Genomic DNA, 18,539 nt, shown 5'->3' with positions numbered 1-18,539 from the left:
GCTTTATATGACGGAGAATATAGATAGAATTTACTGACCTCGAATTCCCATTTGCATTTGCCAGATTCAACCTGCCCGTGTTGGAGTCCATCATCGATGCCCCGCCCACCGCCGAGCTGGAACCGCTACAGGAGAACGGTGAGCTGCAGCAAACGGACGAGGAGGACATGGGAATGACCTATGCGGAGCTCTCCCAGTACGGGCGCCTGCGCAAACAGTCCTTCTGCGGCCCCTACAGCATGTTTTGCCACCTGGTGGCCACCTGGAAGAGCGACCTTAGCCCCAAGGAGGTGGCCGAAAAAGTGAAGCACTTCTTCCTCTGCTACGCCATCAATCGGCACAAGATGACCGTGCTGACGCCGTCGGTCCACGCGGAGAGCTACAGTCCCGATGATAATCGGTTCGACCATCGCCCCTTCTTGTATCGACCCAACTGGAGCTGGCAGTTCAAGGCCATTGACGACGAGGCGGAGAAGCTGCAACCGATCTACACACCATCGTCGGCACAATTGCGCCCCAGCAGCGAGGACTTGCTGCTCTCCACCCAGAGATCCTCCCACCTGGACGACTCCAAGCATTCGTCTCCGTTGTCCTCGGCCTCGGCGTCCGCATCAATTGACGTGGGCATTTCCACGGCAGCGGTCCCGCTGCCAGGTGCAGCTGCCCCAGGCGGTCTCTCCAAGAAGCCCAGTGGTTACTCAAAGGTGCACGTCAATGTGCTTGGCAAGATCAAGGATCGCACCGGCATTCCCGTCTAGGAACGCGATACTCGCAATGCACTGGATTTATATATTATACACAGATTTTTTTTTAACGACAGCTTAATAGCTTAATGACCTTTTGCTGCCACGCTAAGAAATATACATGAAATTTTTTGTAATTAGGCATCGGCTATCTTTTGCAACTATGTGCCTTCTATTGCTCGTAAAAGTGTTTTTCTTAAAAATATCAGTCCTGTTCTAGTTACATATGTGGTCATTAAAAAAATTTACCTCCAAAGAAAATCCTATCCTTAATTAGTATGTGCTTATCCGTTTAATTGTTGATAATTTTATGCAAACCTTTGTAATTAAGAAGATATTTGTTTTATGCAATCTATAACTGCTATTTAGACTACTACTACTAAATTTTGTCATATCTAGCAATTGAGAGTCATAATGTAGTTTTACTATTCGGCAGCAAAAGGCATTATCCTGTACGTATACAGAATTGGAATGCATACATAGGTGTAGGCCTAGGCGTAGAGATTCATATTTTGTTCAGATCCTTTTCTAGGTAGTCAGCCTTCGTAGAGTCCTTTGCAGTTTGCCTTATCGAAAAGTGATTTATCTTGTCTAATGCTCAAGCTAAACTACCTGGACAAACAGTTCGTCCGCCTGTCCAAACTATTTGTACAACAATCTTATTAAAGAATCAACTAGGCGATCCTTCATCCTTACATTTAATCGGATAAATCATCTGAATTTACATATGAAAGATATTACTTGTTGTGTTATTGGTTGTGTACGGTGCGGTTTAAACTGTCATTAAACTGATTGTTTTACCTGATTTTTTAAGACATCAAATTATTTATAATGATCAAATATTTACACACCGTATTTAACAATTATAAATTATATGTAACCCAATTGGGGGAAATTACTTTAATGTTTTAATGTTCCAAAAGTTGCACTTTTAAAAACGCACTGTATGTTTATTAATAAGATCAATTTGTTGATCATAAGACAATTTCACAACCCTAATGCGAACCATATTATACAAAACCAATTAGGAAGGTCAATTATATATGTTGTAGGCAATTTAAGCCCGAGAAAAACATTACAAAAAATATCACAACTATTCGCTTAAAATGTCCTATAAACATCTAAACCATTTGAAAAACAATTCTAGCAAAAACTCACTATAGCTAAACTTTTGTTGATTTAACATATTGCACCCACAAGAGCAATTCAAATTGTATTTTCTTTCTGAATTGTAAATTCGATTTTAAGTGTGAACATAAGACCAATGTAGCTTATGCTAATTCCCAACCTTTGAAAACACTTCCCTGGGAGATAGGCATTACTTTTTTTTGTTGGTAGTCAAGCATGTAGATTTATATAGCACATTGTGAATTTGAACACTCGCATCAGATCGATTTAATGGAACACTGATTATACACTTATGTAGAAGGAAATATATACACCAGAAATTTTTGTAGTTTCAAATGGACTGGGCACTCGATGGTTCCATCTGGAATCTATAGTGATGCAAGAGATCAGTTGGCAAATCATCACTCGTATGACAGGTATGCTATTAACTTATATCGCAGTAATTAGGCTATCATCATTCTCGACTTTCTAATAACCCCCCTATCTACGAGCATATTCTTTTCCAGTCCATTTAGTATAATCTGTGACCAAGTCAGAGATCACCCGATGCCTTATCAGGCCATAAACCATATGAAAGGGTTTTGGAAATTGCTTTAAACGTGACATGTATATTTAAGATGCTAATCGCATAGTTGTGCGATATCGGCGTTGGGAAGGAATCCCGTCCAGGCGATGATCGTGCGGAAGGTCGCTCCACTGGTGAGGCGCCTAATGATGTGCACATTAATCTTCTTGCCATGGATGTTGTCCACCTTCCGGCCGCGCAGGTGATCCAGCACCATCTGGCCACGGGTGTGGTTGCCACTCAGCTCCACGGTGGCATAGTACTTCCGCTGTTCGGCGATCATCGCATCCGGGAAGAGGTAGGCGGCGGTGAGCAGGGAGTCACAACTGATCCACTTTACGAATCCTCGCGGCTCCAGCATGGAGCGTTCCACGCGCGTGAGCAGCTCTATGAAGGGATGATCAACAGCGCCGAGGACATTCAGTCGCCAGTCGAGGGTGGTGTCGAACTCTCCATCGATGCAGGGCTCCCAGGGCAGGATGATCGCCGGCTCCAGCAGACGCTCCAGGGTAATGTGCGCCGCCTCGGGATCCATCATGAAGTTGAATTCGGCACTTTTCGTGACATTGCCCTTGCCGAAAATGTTGCCTCCCATTATATAGACTCGTCCAATCTTCGTCAGAAATGAGTTTCCATACAGATTGATGCAGTTGGCAAAGTTGGTAAGTGGTCCGCACAGCAGGAAGTCCACTTGGCCGGGATTATCTCTGGCCAGGCGGTACATGGCATTGACCGCGTGCTCAGGCTGCAGTTCCTGCTCCACATCGACCACGGGATAGTTGCCCACATCGTTTAGGCCATCCTGGCCATGGAAACAGTTGGTGTACTCCCATGTGCGGGGCACTATGGACTCGTAACAGCCCCTAAAGACCGGAACCTGTGTAGATCAGATTGTTAGCACGATTTGGAAATCCGATTGGTCAAAGCCTTTCACATCGCGCCTGTTCAACGTGTGCAGCACCCTCAGGGCGTTCAGTGTTCCATTGTCCGCGTCCGTGTTGCCATGCACCGTCGTTATGGCCCCCACTTTGCAGGTCCTTCCTTCGCGCAGAGTCAGCTCCTCCGCCCGCAGCATCATAGCCAGTCCCCAGGCATCATCAGTCCCAATATCGCAGTCGTAGACCACGAGGCGGTGCTTCTTTTCCATGCCGAATGTTATTCCAAACTGGTTGCTGCAGCTTCTATCGATTACGGAACGAACTATCGCCCAATGGTGGCCGCTATGAGTAAAATAACGATGAATTCCGTTTGGGTCGCGATTATTACTGACTGAATGTATAGAATTATATTTTAGAGCTTTATTATTTAGTAACATTTTCATTTCAAGTAATTAATCACTCCTTCTATTTAGTTACTTGCTAAATTTTCAAAAGAACTAATCATCTGCAATAACGCAAAATAAGCAGCTGTTACCAACAGTTTTACAACATGTAACATATGATATCATACTATAGTTAGGGTATTCTGCTGTACATTTAATAATAAATATTTAATAAATAAAAATAATATGAAATGAATAAAAAAAAGTTTAATAAATAAAAAATGAAGTAAGTATATACACAAAAAAACTGAAGTTCAATGAATTATCATTAGTATTAATTTACTATACATAGGAATATTATTGTATTTCTCCCTTTGATTTAAGCTGGTTTGTATTTAGAGAATTGAGATCTTGCTAAATTTGTTTAATAAACAATTAAAAGAAAGAAGACTTCCCATTCACATTAAGTCCCATTTAATAGCATTTATTAAACTTAAAAATGTTCATTATTCCAACACTCGAGAATAAGAAAATAGATTATCCAAATAGAGCATAGTCGTTTAATGACTTAAGTGGGTGTTCCACGATCATTTCCAACTACTTGCTTATATGGGATGTACTCTCGTCTGGCATTCTAGATTCTATAGTCTAGATTACCTCAAGTGTCGCAAGTGGGCGCTTCTCACCATGGATCGCTATTATCGCGACGACCTGCCGCAACTTGATTACCATTGTTGCAACCATAGTGGTTCCAGTTGCCCTTCGGATCCCGTCTCTATTATTCATTGAACTAAATTGTAAAATGAATTCTTTCCTTCTTATTCAGCAGATTGCTATTGAAAGATTTCTAGGAGAAAGTCTTGTTGATAGGAAAAATAATTCGGACAAAACTAGCTTATCTTGTTTGTATGTACTTAACATAAATACGAATACCTATGTACTCTTTATTGGGATTATTATATGTTATTACTTTATTATAGGTATCGTTGGCAAGCAGCTGTATAGGCAATAATTTCATTAGCTATATGATGAAATATAACGAAGTTACAATGAAAGTCTGTTCAAATATCTGTTTTTGGCAAAAGTTAGTTTCTCTGATTTTTTAACAAAAAAAAAACAACATATGTTTGGCCATAACTTGGGTAGAACTGTACCAAATGGGGAGTGACATACCTTCCTGAGTTCGTAATTCAATTCCCAATCGATTTGCATTCAAGTTTGGGCATTCTAGGATTTTTAAATTTTTCGCAAATTTTGATGATGGTACCCCTTAAAAAAAATGGGAAATTTTGGCCAAAAATTAATTTTACAAAATTAGTTTAAAAGTTAAAGGCGTTGTTAGTATTGGTTATAAGGAGTATAAAATTTGTCTTCTTTTTGCTCTGTGACCACTATTAGTAAAGTTATAGCCAAAAAAGCGAACTTGAAAATTCAGTTTTTTTGCCAAAAATAGTTTCGCAGATTTTTTGTGAAAAAAATATTCGGTATTTTGATCAAAACATTGGAAATAATGACCCAAATATGGAATGTCATACCTCGTTGAGTTTGTTTTTTAAATCCCAATCGATTTGCATTCAAGTCTGGGAATTGCAGGATTTTTCAATTTTTCGCAAATTTTGATAATGGTACCCCTTACAAAAAATGGTAAATTTTGGCCAAAAATTAATTTTACAAAATTAGTTTAAAAGTTAAAGGCGTTGTTAGTATTGGTTATAAGGCGTATAAAATTGGTCTTCTTTTTGCTCTGTGACCACTATTGGTCAAGTTATAGCCAAAAAAGCGAACTTGAAAATTCAGATTTTTGCCAAAAATAGTTTCGCAGATTTTTTCTGAAAAAAATATTCGGTATTTTGATCAAAACATTAGAAATAATGACACAAATATGGAATGACATACCTCGTTGAGTTTGTTTTTTAAATCCCAATCGATTTGCATTCAAGTCTGGGAATTGCAGGATTTTTCAATTTTTCGCAAATTTTGATAATGGTACCCCTTACAAAAAATGCGAAAATTTGGCCAAAATTTTTATTTCCTAAATCATTCAAAAAATGATAGAGATCGTTGGCATCGGTAAAAAGCTTCGTAAAACTGTCATTGTTTTCGCCGTATGATCATTATTTGCCAAGTTATGATAAGTAGATTACCTTTTATCCCATAGATTTATATTTATGTATTAACGGTAATCAGGGAAACTCCGACCTTCCAACGCATAACATCTGCTTGAGGAAAGGGCATTCAATGGCCGACCAGATGGGTGGCAGTATTCCCACACATCTTATCCGTTTGTCCCGTTCTCGCTGGGCGTGAACGTGAAATACAGCGCAGATATGAATTGAATTGCACACATGGTGACATACGGAGTATCGCTATCGCCCACCGCACATGTGAGCTGCTCAGTTTAGTTTTGTTTAGTTTAGTTGAGTTGCGTCGGGGAACGGCGAGAACGAGCGTTATGAAATTCCGCGATATGGTGCTCTGGTAATACCCATGCCCATGCCCATGCCCCAGAACCAGAACCAGAGCCAGAAGCACACTCATAACCGAGGCGAGCCGATAGACGAAGTCCGGCGGCGGCGACCAGATGATTGTCGTATGTGCATACTATATGGGTAGTCCGTAGTCCGCTGTTCGGGCACATTCACCAATTGCCGGCGATGGCGGACGGACGCACAGTGGAAAACGGCGCAGGAGGAGGCGGAGAAGGAGTAGCAGCACCAGCGCCCAGATACGCGATCCTCGACTGCGATGGGGGGAGCGACGATGCCTGGGCACTGCTCCTGCTCCTGCACGCGGCTGAGAGCCATGGGATCCATCTGCTGGCCATCACCACGATGGGATGCGGCAATACCAGCAGGGAGAACGCGGCACGCAACATGCGACGGATACTGGATGCCTGCAAGCGCACAGACGTAAATATAAATAAACTCAAGTGCACAGAGAGAAAAGTTCTATTCCATAGAGTTGTGATTTTGATTTAAAAATTGAAAAATCTCAATATCAGTTGAGGGATTTAAGATCGTTTTTTGTGTCGCTGCATTTTGGTTCTTGCCTACTTAATATATTTAAAACTTAACAATCAAAAATACAAGCCACATTACATTGTGAGCATATTTTGTTTAAGGGTCGTGTGTGCAAATATTTAAACAAATCAGTGTTGTACATTGGTACCTGCAATCAAATATTTATTTATGAATATGTGCATATTAGAAGTGGAATACATTTTTTTTTAAGAATTAATAACAACGCCACCTTAGCTTATATAAAAATAATAATTAGCATTGCTTGGCGTTTAATATTACGTGACATTTTTAAAGTCTTTCTTTCTGCGATTGCTTAAAATGAATGCGCCATTTATTGTTCCCACAACTATTTGAATATTTTTTTGAATTATATTCGAATTTCTCTTTCATTCTGAAATTATTTGGATTTTTGCATCTGACCATTGCTTACTAATTGCAGATTCCCATATACCTGGGCGCCGTAGATGCACTCATTCCCTCTCTGGAGGATGAAAAAAAGTATTTCCATGGCCGCGACGGATTCGGTGACTGTCTCACCGACGACTGCGCTCTTCGGTTGGAGGACATCGTGCAGGCGGAGCACGCGGTAACCGCCATCCATGATCTCTGCCGTTCCAGGCCCAAACAGATCACCATATTTGCCGTGGGTCCGCTGACGAATCTGGCCCTGGGCTATACGATGTACGGTCCGGAGTTCGGGGATAACTTCCGTGATCTGTTCATCATGGGCGGCAACTACCAGGGCGTGGGCAACTCCTCGCGTTCGGCGGAGTTCAACTTTCACTCGGATCCGGAGGCGGCGCACACGGTGCTGCTAAGGACACGTTGCCCCATCACCATCCTGCCGTGGGAGGCCTGCCTCCCGGAGAGATTCAATATACATATTGTGAGTTAAACATATCCTGGATTCAGGTTTGGGCTCTAGCATTTCCCCAGTCGTTGAAAGAAAGTCTCTATCTTCTATGATATTCTCTAACCTAATCCCTCTTCTTCTGCAGAACTGGCGCCTGAAGGAGTTCGCTGCAAGGGCCAAGGAAGCCGGACATCCGGCAATTACCATGCTCAACCAGGTGGAGGCCGCCCAGTGGCTGCCGATGATCGAGCAGTATGGGATCGATACGTGGAACCCATGCGATGCCATCGCCGTGGCCGTTTGGCTATTCGAGGATCACTTGATCCGGAGGCACAACACCTGGCACGCCACCGTGGATCTGCGGGGCACCCACACCCGTGGCCAGATGGTTCTCGATCATCTGCGGGAGCGCGAGAAGTACCCGGAGAACGTGCGCATCATCGAGCTGGTGGACGCCGAGTTCTTCAAACGGATCTGCGAATGGATCGCCGGCTTGGATGACGACACCCTACTCCGCGAAACTCAATAAACCCATATCTCTAGTAATTCCCGCCTTTTTCTTCGGCGCTATCATTTGATTCCACCATTTATCAACGGTTCATAATGGTTGGGGGTCTCGGCGATAAGAGTGCTTTTGGAACAGGTGCACACCACGATCCATAGAGCAGTTCCGAGATGGCACCACCTTAATCGGAATCTAAGCTTTAAACACTTAATTGGTGATTAAGCGTAAGGTTGCAAAATTGGCTAGCTAACTAAGTGGGTTCTGAAAAGCTTTTATTGTTAATTGAACAAATCAAAATGTTGTAATATTTATAAGAGTTTAGCTTGTGCTATTTATTTTTTAAGAGTATTATGTATAAATCAGATGAAAGAATGTGCTCAATCACTATTGCTTATGAAAGTATCTTTAAATTAATTAACAATTAAAACTAATACAATTTCTATGTTAGCATTCACACACAGAAAGAAATCCCATTTATTTTTTTTAATCCCAAAAATATAATAATTTCCTGGTATATTTAAGCAATAAAAAACTAATATAACAAAAAAAGAGGAGTTTTTGAATCATTTGAACTACTTGGACTTCTTCTGGACCTTCTTAATCCTCTGCAAGTGAGCCTTTTGCTCCGCGGGAGCGCGGTATGTGCCATGCAGCTTGTCCAGAAGTCCAAGCACTCCATAATTGTTGTTGAACCTGGAAGAAGGAGGAGGAGAGTCGCTATGAAGATGGAACGGATGGCGAGGATAGGCAGGATACCCACTTGGCATGGTGATAATCGTGGAACCGCACCGATCCCGCCGACCATGGGAAACTGTAGCCCGTGTGATCGCTCATCGAGTTGATGATGGCCAAGGCGAAGATCACGTAGGCCAGGGCGACATGGGTGCCCAGGATGGCAATGGACGTGGCCACCGGCAACAGATTGGCGAACACATGCTCCACCGGATGGGCGTACAGCGTGATGGCTGCAATGGGAGCGGTCCACTCGTGGTGCTTCTTGTGTACATACTTGTACAGCGATCTGTGGTGCAGCAGGCGGTGGGCATAGTAGAACATGATCTCCTCCAGCACCACAAACACGGCCAAATCGCGCAGGGATCGCTTGAATGTGGGCAGCACTCGGATGTCCTGGCTGTTCTCCGATTTGTAAACGAACTCGTAAACCACCCAGCTGACCAGAAAGTTAACCACCGTCAGATTGAACAGCACTACCTTGACGGCATGCCACAACTTGGCCAGATCCACTGGCTCATTCTGTCCCGGCTGAATCTTGTATTTGCGCAGGAAACGTGGACGATTCGTAATGTCCATCAGGGTAAAGATGCCGGCATAGAGCCAGTATACGATGAAGATGACCAGTGTGCTGCCCACCACCCACAGGTGCCATGAATCCTCACCAACGGTGTCCAGCAGTAAGGTCCATCTATTCTGCAGATAATCCCCGGACTGCGTCCAACCAGCCAGCAAGGTGTCCATTGTGGTCGAGGTCTGTGCGCAAACTACTCGCGGATCCCGCTGGCCGCTCTTTGAAGTTGGCTACCTAGGCCCCCTGGTGCCCTACACCCAGTGGGTTACATTGGTGGTCTGATGAAGCCAGTGGAATATGCCATATATACTAGTCCCTAAAAGAAACTAGTTTCATAGCAAGTGACTTCTGTTCATAAGTAAGAATATTAAGTTACTAAAGATTCTCATAATTAAAAATAATGTTTGATCATTATGATTTTTGTAGTTAAGATCCTAGATATCCTAATCCTAATCCTAATCCATCTTTCCATAACCATGGAGTAGTTCATTTCAAGGATCAGTGAGCTGCAATTGTGATTTTCGGGTTTTGGTCCCTAAGTACTCTTTACGATTTTATATAGGACTGTCCAAGCTGATTAATATTGCGTACGAATTTAGAAATCTAGCCAGCTTATCATTTCTTTCGCAGTCGATGGCAGATTATGGTCAAGCATTACTATTGTATTGAGATTAGGAGTCCATCTATATATAGTACCCATAGCCCATACCGTTTGCTAAATCTCATCGACTTCAAGTTCAAAGTTCAAGCCCTGGGGAGATATAATAATATATATTAGTTGATGGGGGATATTGATATTTTTGATGATGATTACTCGAAGACAATTCGAATTTTGTTCATTTATTGTTTTTATTTCTCATCTTTGTATATTTGACTTAAATTGATTTCTTAGTTCTCTTTCGGTTTTCGTTTCATTTGTTTGGTTTTCGTTAACCGACTTTTAAAACAATTCACTTGCTTTCGGAGACTTATTGGAGATTGAACGCCATCAGTTTTTTGCTATGCTAGTTTATTAATTAATTGTTTAATTATATAGTTATGTGTAATGAAGCACAGATACTCGAACTGGATCGTGTCGAAATAAGCCAAAATAACCGATCGATAAGGGACCCAACGAAACCATCTAGGATAAATCTCAATGAATTGTAAAATTCATATCATTCACATAAAGTAATTGTCACGTACACATTTATATATACTCGCATATAGTATAATCATATATCTAACGCTTAAGCAGATTTATAAATATTGCCGTGTTCATTGGATTGTTTTGATTAATCGGTTTAATCTGTTTCTGTCTGTTTGCCTGGGGATGCACATTAGCATTAGTTATTTAACTTCTGGTTCCATTTTATCGGTTTTTTAGATTTGCTTGTTTTTGGTTGTGGTTTAATTAGTTGAAAAGGCACTGCTGCATTCAAACTATTCCATTTTTTTTTGTTTAGCCCCCGGATCTTGACCCCTTAGTCTCATTTGGTAATTTTTTTTAGTTTAGAATACACAATTAATTTTAGATTTCGTTCTAGTGCACCTGCCCTAATTTCCAAACCGAATGCCCGCGCATTTTGCATATTTCATATTTTTAAAAGTATCTCCTCGAACTGAAGTATCCTATATATCTGTACGTGATCTGTTTGCATTGTTTGTGTGTGAACGTATTCCTTATTCGCTACTTTACTTACAAAAACTCTCCATCTGGGCGACAATCTTCAATCTTTGTAATTTTGCTCTTTTTGGTTTTTATGCGTTTTTTGTTTCAATTTTTTACCACATTAGCCTAAATTGATTTAAATCTTTTGTGCAATTTTTAAAGTTCCTAGGCAAACCTTAAATGAAAATTATATAAAATTCGGCAAACAATCGAATTCTGGAGTGTGTAGGTGTGTAATTTAAATGTCATGAAACCTTCCCAACTTTTACAAAACTTAAATGTTAAATCTCGCAATTGCTAGACTATTTGAACCTAAGGACAGCTATATGTATATTTAAATTGTTTATCTATTCACGGAAGCTCAACGAACCGACATTTCAAATCCTCAATCGAAATTAGATATCTTGTGGGCATAAACAATTATAAACTTCTGCTAGGGTTTGTTAATAATACTGTTTGAAGAACATATCGTGGTTAGTTTTATTGAACTATTGTCAAAACTCTTGGATAATGCAATTCTATGCCGTTCTTTCAGTTTAAAATTTCACAAGACATTTTTAGCCTTAGTTTTAAATTCTTACAATTACTATACTCGACTGCCTATGTTTTCACTTTTCAAATATTATCACGAAACTAATAGATTACCTCAAACAATACACATATTTCAAATTAGGACAGTAAATAGTAAATAATACACTCTATTAAAATCATAGAAAATTATATTCTAACCTTTAAATAAGATTATTTCTTCAAAGACCTGCGTTTTTATGTAAGCTGACTTAAAAATTAAAAGAAATTGTCGTTCTATGTTCGCAATAATGATGCATACTCGTATTATTCAAATGACTAGAAAGGATAAATTTCATCCACAGTTTTTAAGGGTTTCGCACTATAGAAATCTTACAGAACTTGTTAATACTACAAACGGAACTTAGATTTAACCATCCTATCTGCTACCGTTTCTCTTCTTCAGGATTCTTCAGACTAAGAAGCGTGCCGCCGGCTCCCAAACATTTCTCCACTTTCGTTTAAAAGCTTATTTCTAAAGGAGAACCTTGAGCTACAACAACAACTACTAAATGACACTGGCGATTCCAACGACCAAGCCCACTATTATTCAAGTTGTCCGCGCCGATGGCCACGATGACCACGATGATGGCGATGCTGGCGCCGATGATTCCTCGCCTCCGCCTCCGTTTCGCTGTCGGTATCTTCGTGACCCCGCTGGGTCTCCTGGTGATCCCGCTGCCGCTCGTCCACCTCCTGCTCCTCGTCTTCATCATCGTCAATGGCATCCTCATCGTGCTCGTTGAGCAGCAGCGGACTATCGTCCCCGAGGCGATTGGGGGGCAGGGCACTGCCCGGCGTTGTGGGTGCCGATCGGGTGATCCAACCCTTGCGGGCAACTCGTCCTCGGTTCACAAAGAAGCTGGCACCGCTGACGACACTGCTCACCGGACTCTTGAGCACACAGCGCTGTGCGCCCGATCCGGAACCCCCGATGGCGGCCATGGGTATGTACAGAGCCTTATTGGGTTGCGTTTTGCTGCCGGAGGTGAAGAACTTTTTACTCCGCCCACTGGTGCCGCCGGAAATGGATGCGGATGTGGTTAGGATGGGCTGCAACACCTGCTGGGAGTTCGAGGGCGTCGATAGCGTGTGCTGCAGCCGGGGCTTGGCGCCAGTTCCGTTCAACAATAGCTGCTCGTAGCTAACGCCCGCCTGCAGCTGGCGGATCTGGTCGAGAATCTCACGCACCTCGCCCGTCGGACTGGTGGCCTGGGGCGGCGAGCCCGGTGTTCCAATGTTGGCCAGACTACTCACGCCGGACACCTGAGCCGATGGCTGGCAGCAGTTTTCCAGACTATGCAGCGGGTTGGGTTGGATGCAGCCATTACTGTATATCACCGGTGTGCCAGATCCTCCCGATGCGCCTGCGGCATTCATTACCGATCCACCCAAGCCGCCCATTGCCAGGCTATTCAGGGAGGCAGCCTGTGTGGCCGATCCACTTTCCGCGCCATGGAAGGCACTACCAGCTCCTCCGCTATCGGGTAGCATTCCTGCGAGAAATCATCACAATAAATAAGTAATTAATGGGGAATCCCTTATCGCAATACCCACCTGCCACACAGCTGTTGTTCACAAAGATGTCGCTGAGACTGCTGCTGCTATTCGCCATGTACCGGAAGTGCTGATCACTCTGGGACTGAAGGTAGCCCACACCAACGCCCACGCCGACGCCCACTCCCTCCTCGTGGGAGGCATGCAGCCGCGTGCTGTAGAGCGCTGCTCCGCCTGGAGCACTGCCCAGTGCCACGGTGGCATAATGCTGGGCCTGCGTCTGGGCGGGCATCAGTCTCGGCTGATAAGCATCCGTTTCCACCAGCTGGGATGCCGATCTCGGCATGGCGTAGTGCACAGATGCCAGCGGAACATTTGGCACCTGATGCGGTGGCGCCTGTTCCACGGATCTCAAATGGCCATTCCCGTGTCCATGGGCATTTGCATTGACATTAGCATTGGCATGCGCATGGGCATGGGCCACATAATGATGCAGTCCCAACTCCGGACTGGCTGCCCGTGAGTATGGTGGTGGCACCAGGGTATTCGCCTCATTGGCATTGCAAATGAAGCTGGAGCTCAGGGAGTCGACGGTGCTGGCCGCACTCAGGGATCCCCCGGCAGCCGGACGGACGATGTAGTTCCGGAAGTACTGCACCATCAGGTAGCTGGAGCTGCCGTTGCCCTTGCCATTGCCCGAATCGCTGTTGCAGGTGAAGACAAGTGGATACAGATCCGGCTTGGAGGTCACCTGAGTAGATGGAAATTGTTAAGCGAATCGATTCCGGTCATGTATACGATTACTTTACCTCCGTATATGGCGGCGGCGGATGGTGAAACGAGTTACAGCGACTGTATTGTGGAGGTGCATAGCAGGAACCGGCGGAATCGCCCTCGGATTGGGTGTGGTGCTCGTTGAATCCCCAGCCGCAAAGTGTCCGTCGCTTCTTCCATAGTGAGTAGGCACACAGGATGGCCAAGATGATGGCCACAACCACGCACCTGCAGGGAGAATATAGATTTTCAATCAATATTTGTAATATCAAAGTGAGGATCGTGATTCACTGCTCGGTTTGCAGCTGGCGCGACTGAATGAAGAAGCCCATTGGAGCGGATCCGGATGCCGGTGCGGATACGGATCCGTGTCCTGCTGTTCCCGTAATCGAATTCCGACTGAAATTTGTTTGCCTTTTCGGTGGCCAAGAGATGGGATTATATGAGCTGGGTGGCGGTGGGCGGGTTCCGTTTGTGTCTCATTAGTTGGCATTGCCATTTCCACAGCCCCCAAGGGAGGTGGTCGGTACTATGCGCTGGTCGCACTGATGGTAGTGGTGGCCTAGCACGGGGGTACAGCTTGCATAAGCCTCTCGACTTGACTCGACTTTTGACTTGACGCAACCCCGTCGCTGGGCGCCACTTTTGCTGCCAATAATAATAATATCTCTCGCATGGCACACAATGCCAATCAGCTGGAAGTCCGGCCAGAGCACACACTGAAAACCCCACGCCATCCAATCCATCCCACCATTCCAACGCCCCAAAACTGGCCCCATTGAACGGCCTTGCAGACGACCTCCGGGGAATCCCCAAACACAAAAACAAAAACAAATGCAATTCATGACCCTGACCATCGCAGTAACTAAATAAATCACTTCTACTTTGCGCAATTAAAAGAATCACTGTCTACGAAATATCCCTATTATTTTACAATTTCGAAAAGGAGCAGCTTCTCCGGGGCTCAACTCTACTCACCAGAAAAACCAGTGGGTGGCGAAGAACAGATTGAGAACATGCGAGTCCGAGGAGGGCGGAAGGGGGCGTGGCCCGCCCTGGTACGGCGGACAGCAGCCCTGGGTGCAACAGCCCTGAGTGCAGCCCTCGCAAAATCTGGCAGACACCTGGGAAAATGGAACAAAACATTGCACATATTATTAGTTAATCATAAGAAATATTAGCAACTTTTTTTAAATATTAAACTAATGTATTCCACTTTTTGTCGATCCACCTTTGAAACTGCCATTGCTTATAAATAAAACAATATAAACAAAAGCTTGTTATTTATGTGGTGTTTTGCATAGCGAGCGACCACTGTACTGAGCCCTTGTTTTTGTGCATATATTTATGTTTGTGTGCCATGCATTTATTACCGTTGGGAAAGCAATCGCAATCAAATTAAAATTCAAATGTGCATGCAACATGGATGCGCTTGCGTTTATTTAGGAAACTTTTTACAAAGATTAGCTGTTATCTTTTTTAAAGGCGTTTCGTGGGCCCAAATTTCTACAAGGGCGCAATAATTGTATTTAATCAAAATATTACAGTGTTGAAAATGAAAGTTTTAATTGTTCGCACATACAAAGGTTCCCAAAAGCATGCATTGTTTCAAATGAATTCACAAGCGATTTTTATCAAGTTGACAATTTACATGTGTAAAATGCGCTTAAAAATGAACCACAGCATAACATTTTGTTGTTTTTCGGTTATTATGCTAGTTTGAGTGCTTGCAACATTGATGAAATGAAGGACACTTACGTTCGCTGGCAGCAGCGCCAAAAGGAGGAACAAGGAGAGCAGGAGACACTGCAGCGCGTTTGTGTGCGAGGGAGAGGGACGGAGCCACATCTTTCTCAGCCGCTGACGCTGCCTCAGTCGACGCCGCTGTCGCAGTTGCTGCTCGGGCTGGCGCCAAAAGTCCTATGGGGCTGGTGAGGGGTGGAGGTGCGGGGAGTGTGTGCCTCTCCCTTATTTTCTCCGATTCTTCGCTTTTTTCTTGTCGCAGCCTCCGTTTTGTGTCCGTTTTGGCCCTCGTGTGTGATTTGTTCCTGCCTTTTGTTTTGCTTTCCTATCTGGCTTTCTTCTTGTTTCTTTTGCTGTTGATGCTTTGCAGTTCCGTTATTTGTGCCACATGCTGTTGTTGCTATTGTTGTTGTGGTCTCACTCACACAAACAGCGTTTTGTTTTGTCCTTGACAGACGTCAAATGCAATTTACCGTAGCATGCTTTTGTGCGTTGCGTTGCGATTGTTGCTGTTGCTGCTGTTGTTGTTGCTGCTGCTGCTGTAGAGAAGAGAGAATTTGTTGCTAACTGAGCGCTGCATTGTATTATTTATCTTATGCCACACCAACTACAACACATTCGCACACACACATACACACACACTCAGGCACAAACACCTCGACGACGCCAAAGAAAATTTTCTTTCGTGTGACGCCACTCTTTTCCTTTCTCTGCCTTTCACAATTTAAACTTGAACACTGTCTTTGGAACACACGGTTAACGGGAAAATTCACTAATGTAACCCCTGTAATTGTTGTTCCCGAAATTCAAGGCATATAGAAAACAACAACAACAAGAGCAGGAGTAGCAGGATATTCGGTTGCGGGTGGATGGGTAACGGGGGTGGCGAAATGCGAATCAAGGCGCAAAGCGGAATTCACCGTTAGCCTCGAACGTGGGAGCGCGCACAGCAACAACTGAGCGACAAAAACGGAAACAAAGGAGCCAGCAGCTTTGTAACTGTCGGCCAGGATTGCCACCCCGCGCGATGAACTAAGGATTGAAATCATATTTGTTGCATGAATCCCCAATTTCTATTTCATTTCTAGTTAGTTTGATTATTATACTCTGATTTTATATGTTTAATTTGCATTCCTCAATATGCTTACATGTATACCTAAAAATAAATATTATATCGACTAAGAAACTCTTTATTCGCAACATTTGGAACTGAAGCCCCGAAGTAAACCAATTCTTTGGAAGCCTGGCAACGCTAACAGCTGATGGGGATTCACCAAACGCAATCAAGAGGGATGATTAAAGAGCGCATGCGACCAAAGGGCGCACTTTCAAAATACCATATTTATAAATACAAATCTTAAAAAAGTAACTAACTTAATTATTAAAAGTACTATATTTATTGTAAAAAAAAAGTGTAAGTTTGTAGTATATAGAGTATAAGTGTAAAATTAGCAGTAAAAACATATCCTTAAGATCTGTGAAACGTGAATCTACTTCGCTTTGAAAAAAGATGCGATGCTCTTAGTGCCCTTGGCTCCTTTGGCCAGGGCCTTCTCCTTGGCGGTCAGCGTACGCTCCTTCAGAGGCGCCGCTGTGGGCGATGTGATGCTGGCATTGGGATCGCCATCGCTGTCCAGCAGACTGCTGGACTTTAACTTGGCAGCAGAATCGCTGTCATTTAGCTTGATCTTCTTGGAGTCGCTGCCCTCGTTCTTGCCCGCCACCGACTTGCGCTTTTGGGCAGCTGCTTTCTCCTCAACAATCGCCTGAATCTCGCTGGGAATGTGCAGGTAACTGGTGAGCAGGCCGTGCAGATCCGCATCCAAATACCGTCCCACAAAATCGCAAGCCATGCGCGTGTAGTCCATTTCGTTGCTAACGTTCTCAGCTACCAGTTTCTCGCTTCGCACGAAATTCTGCGACTGTGCACTGTGGCCACAGTGGACTTGCTTCTCCTTCAGGATCTTCGCCACCTGGCGTGTCTTCAGAGCCAACCAGGCCAATGTGCGCTCTTGGTTGTACTTGTAGAACTTCTGTTCGCCGGAGCTCTTCACATCTGCCACGCATTTAAGGTTCCCTGGGTCGAGGATCTCGTTAAGCAGACGACTGGTGCTGGCCTCCTCCACGGCAATGTTGTCCAGCGACATTGCTCCTGATTGTGGTTAAAGATTTTCAAGAATGCAATAGTATTGTATACCATCGAAAGCGAATGATTATATCTTACTTTGCACACAATGTTTTCGGAGGTGATGAAGAGCCAGGAACGTGGGATCCACGGGCGCGGTCATGTAGATTCTGCCATTGGAGCAGACCTCGCTGTCCACGAACCAACTGCGACGGGGTTCCGCGAACGCGACCAGCTCCATCATTCTGCCATCGGGATGGGTTATGAACAGTGCCTCCTTGCCATGTCCCGGATGGAAAAACAGCTCCAGCCGAAGGTGCCCGTCGTCCGCATCTTTGGGCAGCAGTTCCTGCGACATGAAGAACACCTTCTTCAGCGCCGAGGCCTTGAACATCTTGGCAGCTCCCTCCGCATCCGGATCAACTTTTGGTTTGCTCGTTCGCGTTTCCTTCTTGCCAATTTTGGCAGATACCTCCGCATCCGGATCAGCTTTTGGTTTGCTCGCTCGCGTTTCCTTCTTGCCCATTTTCTTGAATTATTTGCCAAGCGTGAAACAAATGTGGACCGAATCAAAACAAACAATTTGCCGCCTTTTTGGTTATAGATAGAAGTCTATCGATTAATTTTGGTATTTTATAGTTGAAAGTGTGCAAATTTTCACTTGTTCCTATAAACTATTTTGTCTATTTTATGCCAAATATAATAGCTTATAATTGAAAGAGTCTTTGCCACTAACTTCCGCATCTTAATACTGCAATTAGTCTAAAATGGATATTAACTTTGATTGACAAGCACGGTCAC

The 18,539-nt window shown here is 43.9% G+C and overlaps 6 protein-coding genes across 7 annotated transcripts in view; 2 read left to right on the top strand and 4 right to left on the bottom strand.

Annotated features, from left to right (window-relative positions):
- Window positions 1-2,192, top strand: part of LOC6618443 (glutamine-dependent NAD(+) synthetase) — a 32,762-nt gene extending 30,570 nt beyond the window's left edge. The window contains exon 7 of the mRNA XM_002042677.2: window positions 65-2,192. Coding sequence (XP_002042713.1) covers window positions 65-758 — 694 coding nt within the window. The 3' untranslated portion in view covers window positions 759-2,192. The remainder of the gene's footprint in view (window positions 1-64) is intronic.
- A 267-nt stretch (window positions 2,193-2,459) lies between these two features.
- LOC6618442 (pyrimidine-specific ribonucleoside hydrolase RihA) lies at window positions 2,460-3,662 on the bottom strand. The gene is made up of 2 exons (XM_002042676.2): window positions 3,371-3,662; window positions 2,460-3,313 (listed from the first exon to the last, which is right to left on the bottom strand). The coding sequence occupies exons 1-2, from the start codon at window positions 3,581-3,583 to the stop codon at window positions 2,492-2,494; spliced, it is 1,035 nt and encodes a 344-aa protein (XP_002042712.1). The 5' UTR covers window positions 3,584-3,662; the 3' UTR covers window positions 2,460-2,491.
- A 2,395-nt stretch (window positions 3,663-6,057) lies between these two features.
- On the top strand, window positions 6,058-8,116 carry LOC6618441 (pyrimidine-specific ribonucleoside hydrolase RihA). The gene is made up of 3 exons (XM_002042675.2): window positions 6,058-6,606; window positions 7,157-7,603; window positions 7,716-8,116. The coding sequence occupies exons 1-3, from the start codon at window positions 6,352-6,354 to the stop codon at window positions 8,097-8,099; spliced, it is 1,086 nt and encodes a 361-aa protein (XP_002042711.1). The 5' UTR covers window positions 6,058-6,351; the 3' UTR covers window positions 8,100-8,116.
- A 433-nt stretch (window positions 8,117-8,549) lies between these two features.
- Window positions 8,550-9,605, bottom strand: LOC116802102 (fatty acid hydroxylase domain-containing protein 2). Its single transcript, XM_032725242.1, has 2 exons — window positions 8,836-9,605; window positions 8,550-8,768 (listed from the first exon to the last, which is right to left on the bottom strand). Exons 1-2 carry the CDS (start codon window positions 9,549-9,551, stop codon window positions 8,648-8,650), a joined length of 837 nt encoding a protein of 278 aa, XP_032581133.1. The 5' UTR covers window positions 9,552-9,605; the 3' UTR covers window positions 8,550-8,647.
- Window positions 9,606-10,205: 600 nt separating this feature from the next.
- LOC6618440 lies at window positions 10,206-16,605 on the bottom strand. Of its 2 annotated transcripts, XM_032725241.1 has the most exons (6): window positions 16,534-16,605; window positions 15,629-16,152; window positions 14,849-14,994; window positions 13,906-14,098; window positions 13,157-13,847; window positions 10,206-13,095 (listed from the first exon to the last, which is right to left on the bottom strand). In XM_032725241.1, the coding sequence occupies exons 2-6, from the start codon at window positions 15,716-15,718 to the stop codon at window positions 12,146-12,148; spliced, it is 2,070 nt and encodes a 689-aa protein (XP_032581132.1). In that variant the 5' UTR covers window positions 15,719-16,152; window positions 16,534-16,605; the 3' UTR covers window positions 10,206-12,145. The 2 variants fall into 2 exon arrangements, with proteins under 2 accessions (XP_032581132.1, XP_032581131.1); XM_032725240.1 differs by having other exon boundaries at window positions 15,629-16,547.
- Window positions 16,606-16,987: 382 nt separating this feature from the next.
- Window positions 16,988-18,394, bottom strand: LOC6618439 (ribonuclease H2 subunit B). Its single transcript, XM_002042673.2, has 2 exons — window positions 17,838-18,394; window positions 16,988-17,765 (listed from the first exon to the last, which is right to left on the bottom strand). The coding sequence occupies exons 1-2, from the start codon at window positions 18,262-18,264 to the stop codon at window positions 17,104-17,106; spliced, it is 1,089 nt and encodes a 362-aa protein (XP_002042709.2). The 5' UTR covers window positions 18,265-18,394; the 3' UTR covers window positions 16,988-17,103.
- Window positions 18,395-18,539: the final 145 nt, after the last annotated feature.

The sequence above is a fragment of the Drosophila sechellia genome, chromosome X, assembly GCF_004382195.2.
Source record: "Drosophila sechellia strain sech25 chromosome X, ASM438219v1, whole genome shotgun sequence".
In the NCBI taxonomy this organism is placed as follows: Eukaryota; Metazoa; Arthropoda; class Insecta; order Diptera; family Drosophilidae; genus Drosophila; species Drosophila sechellia.
This window is presented reverse-complemented; position numbering and strand designations above follow the sequence as displayed.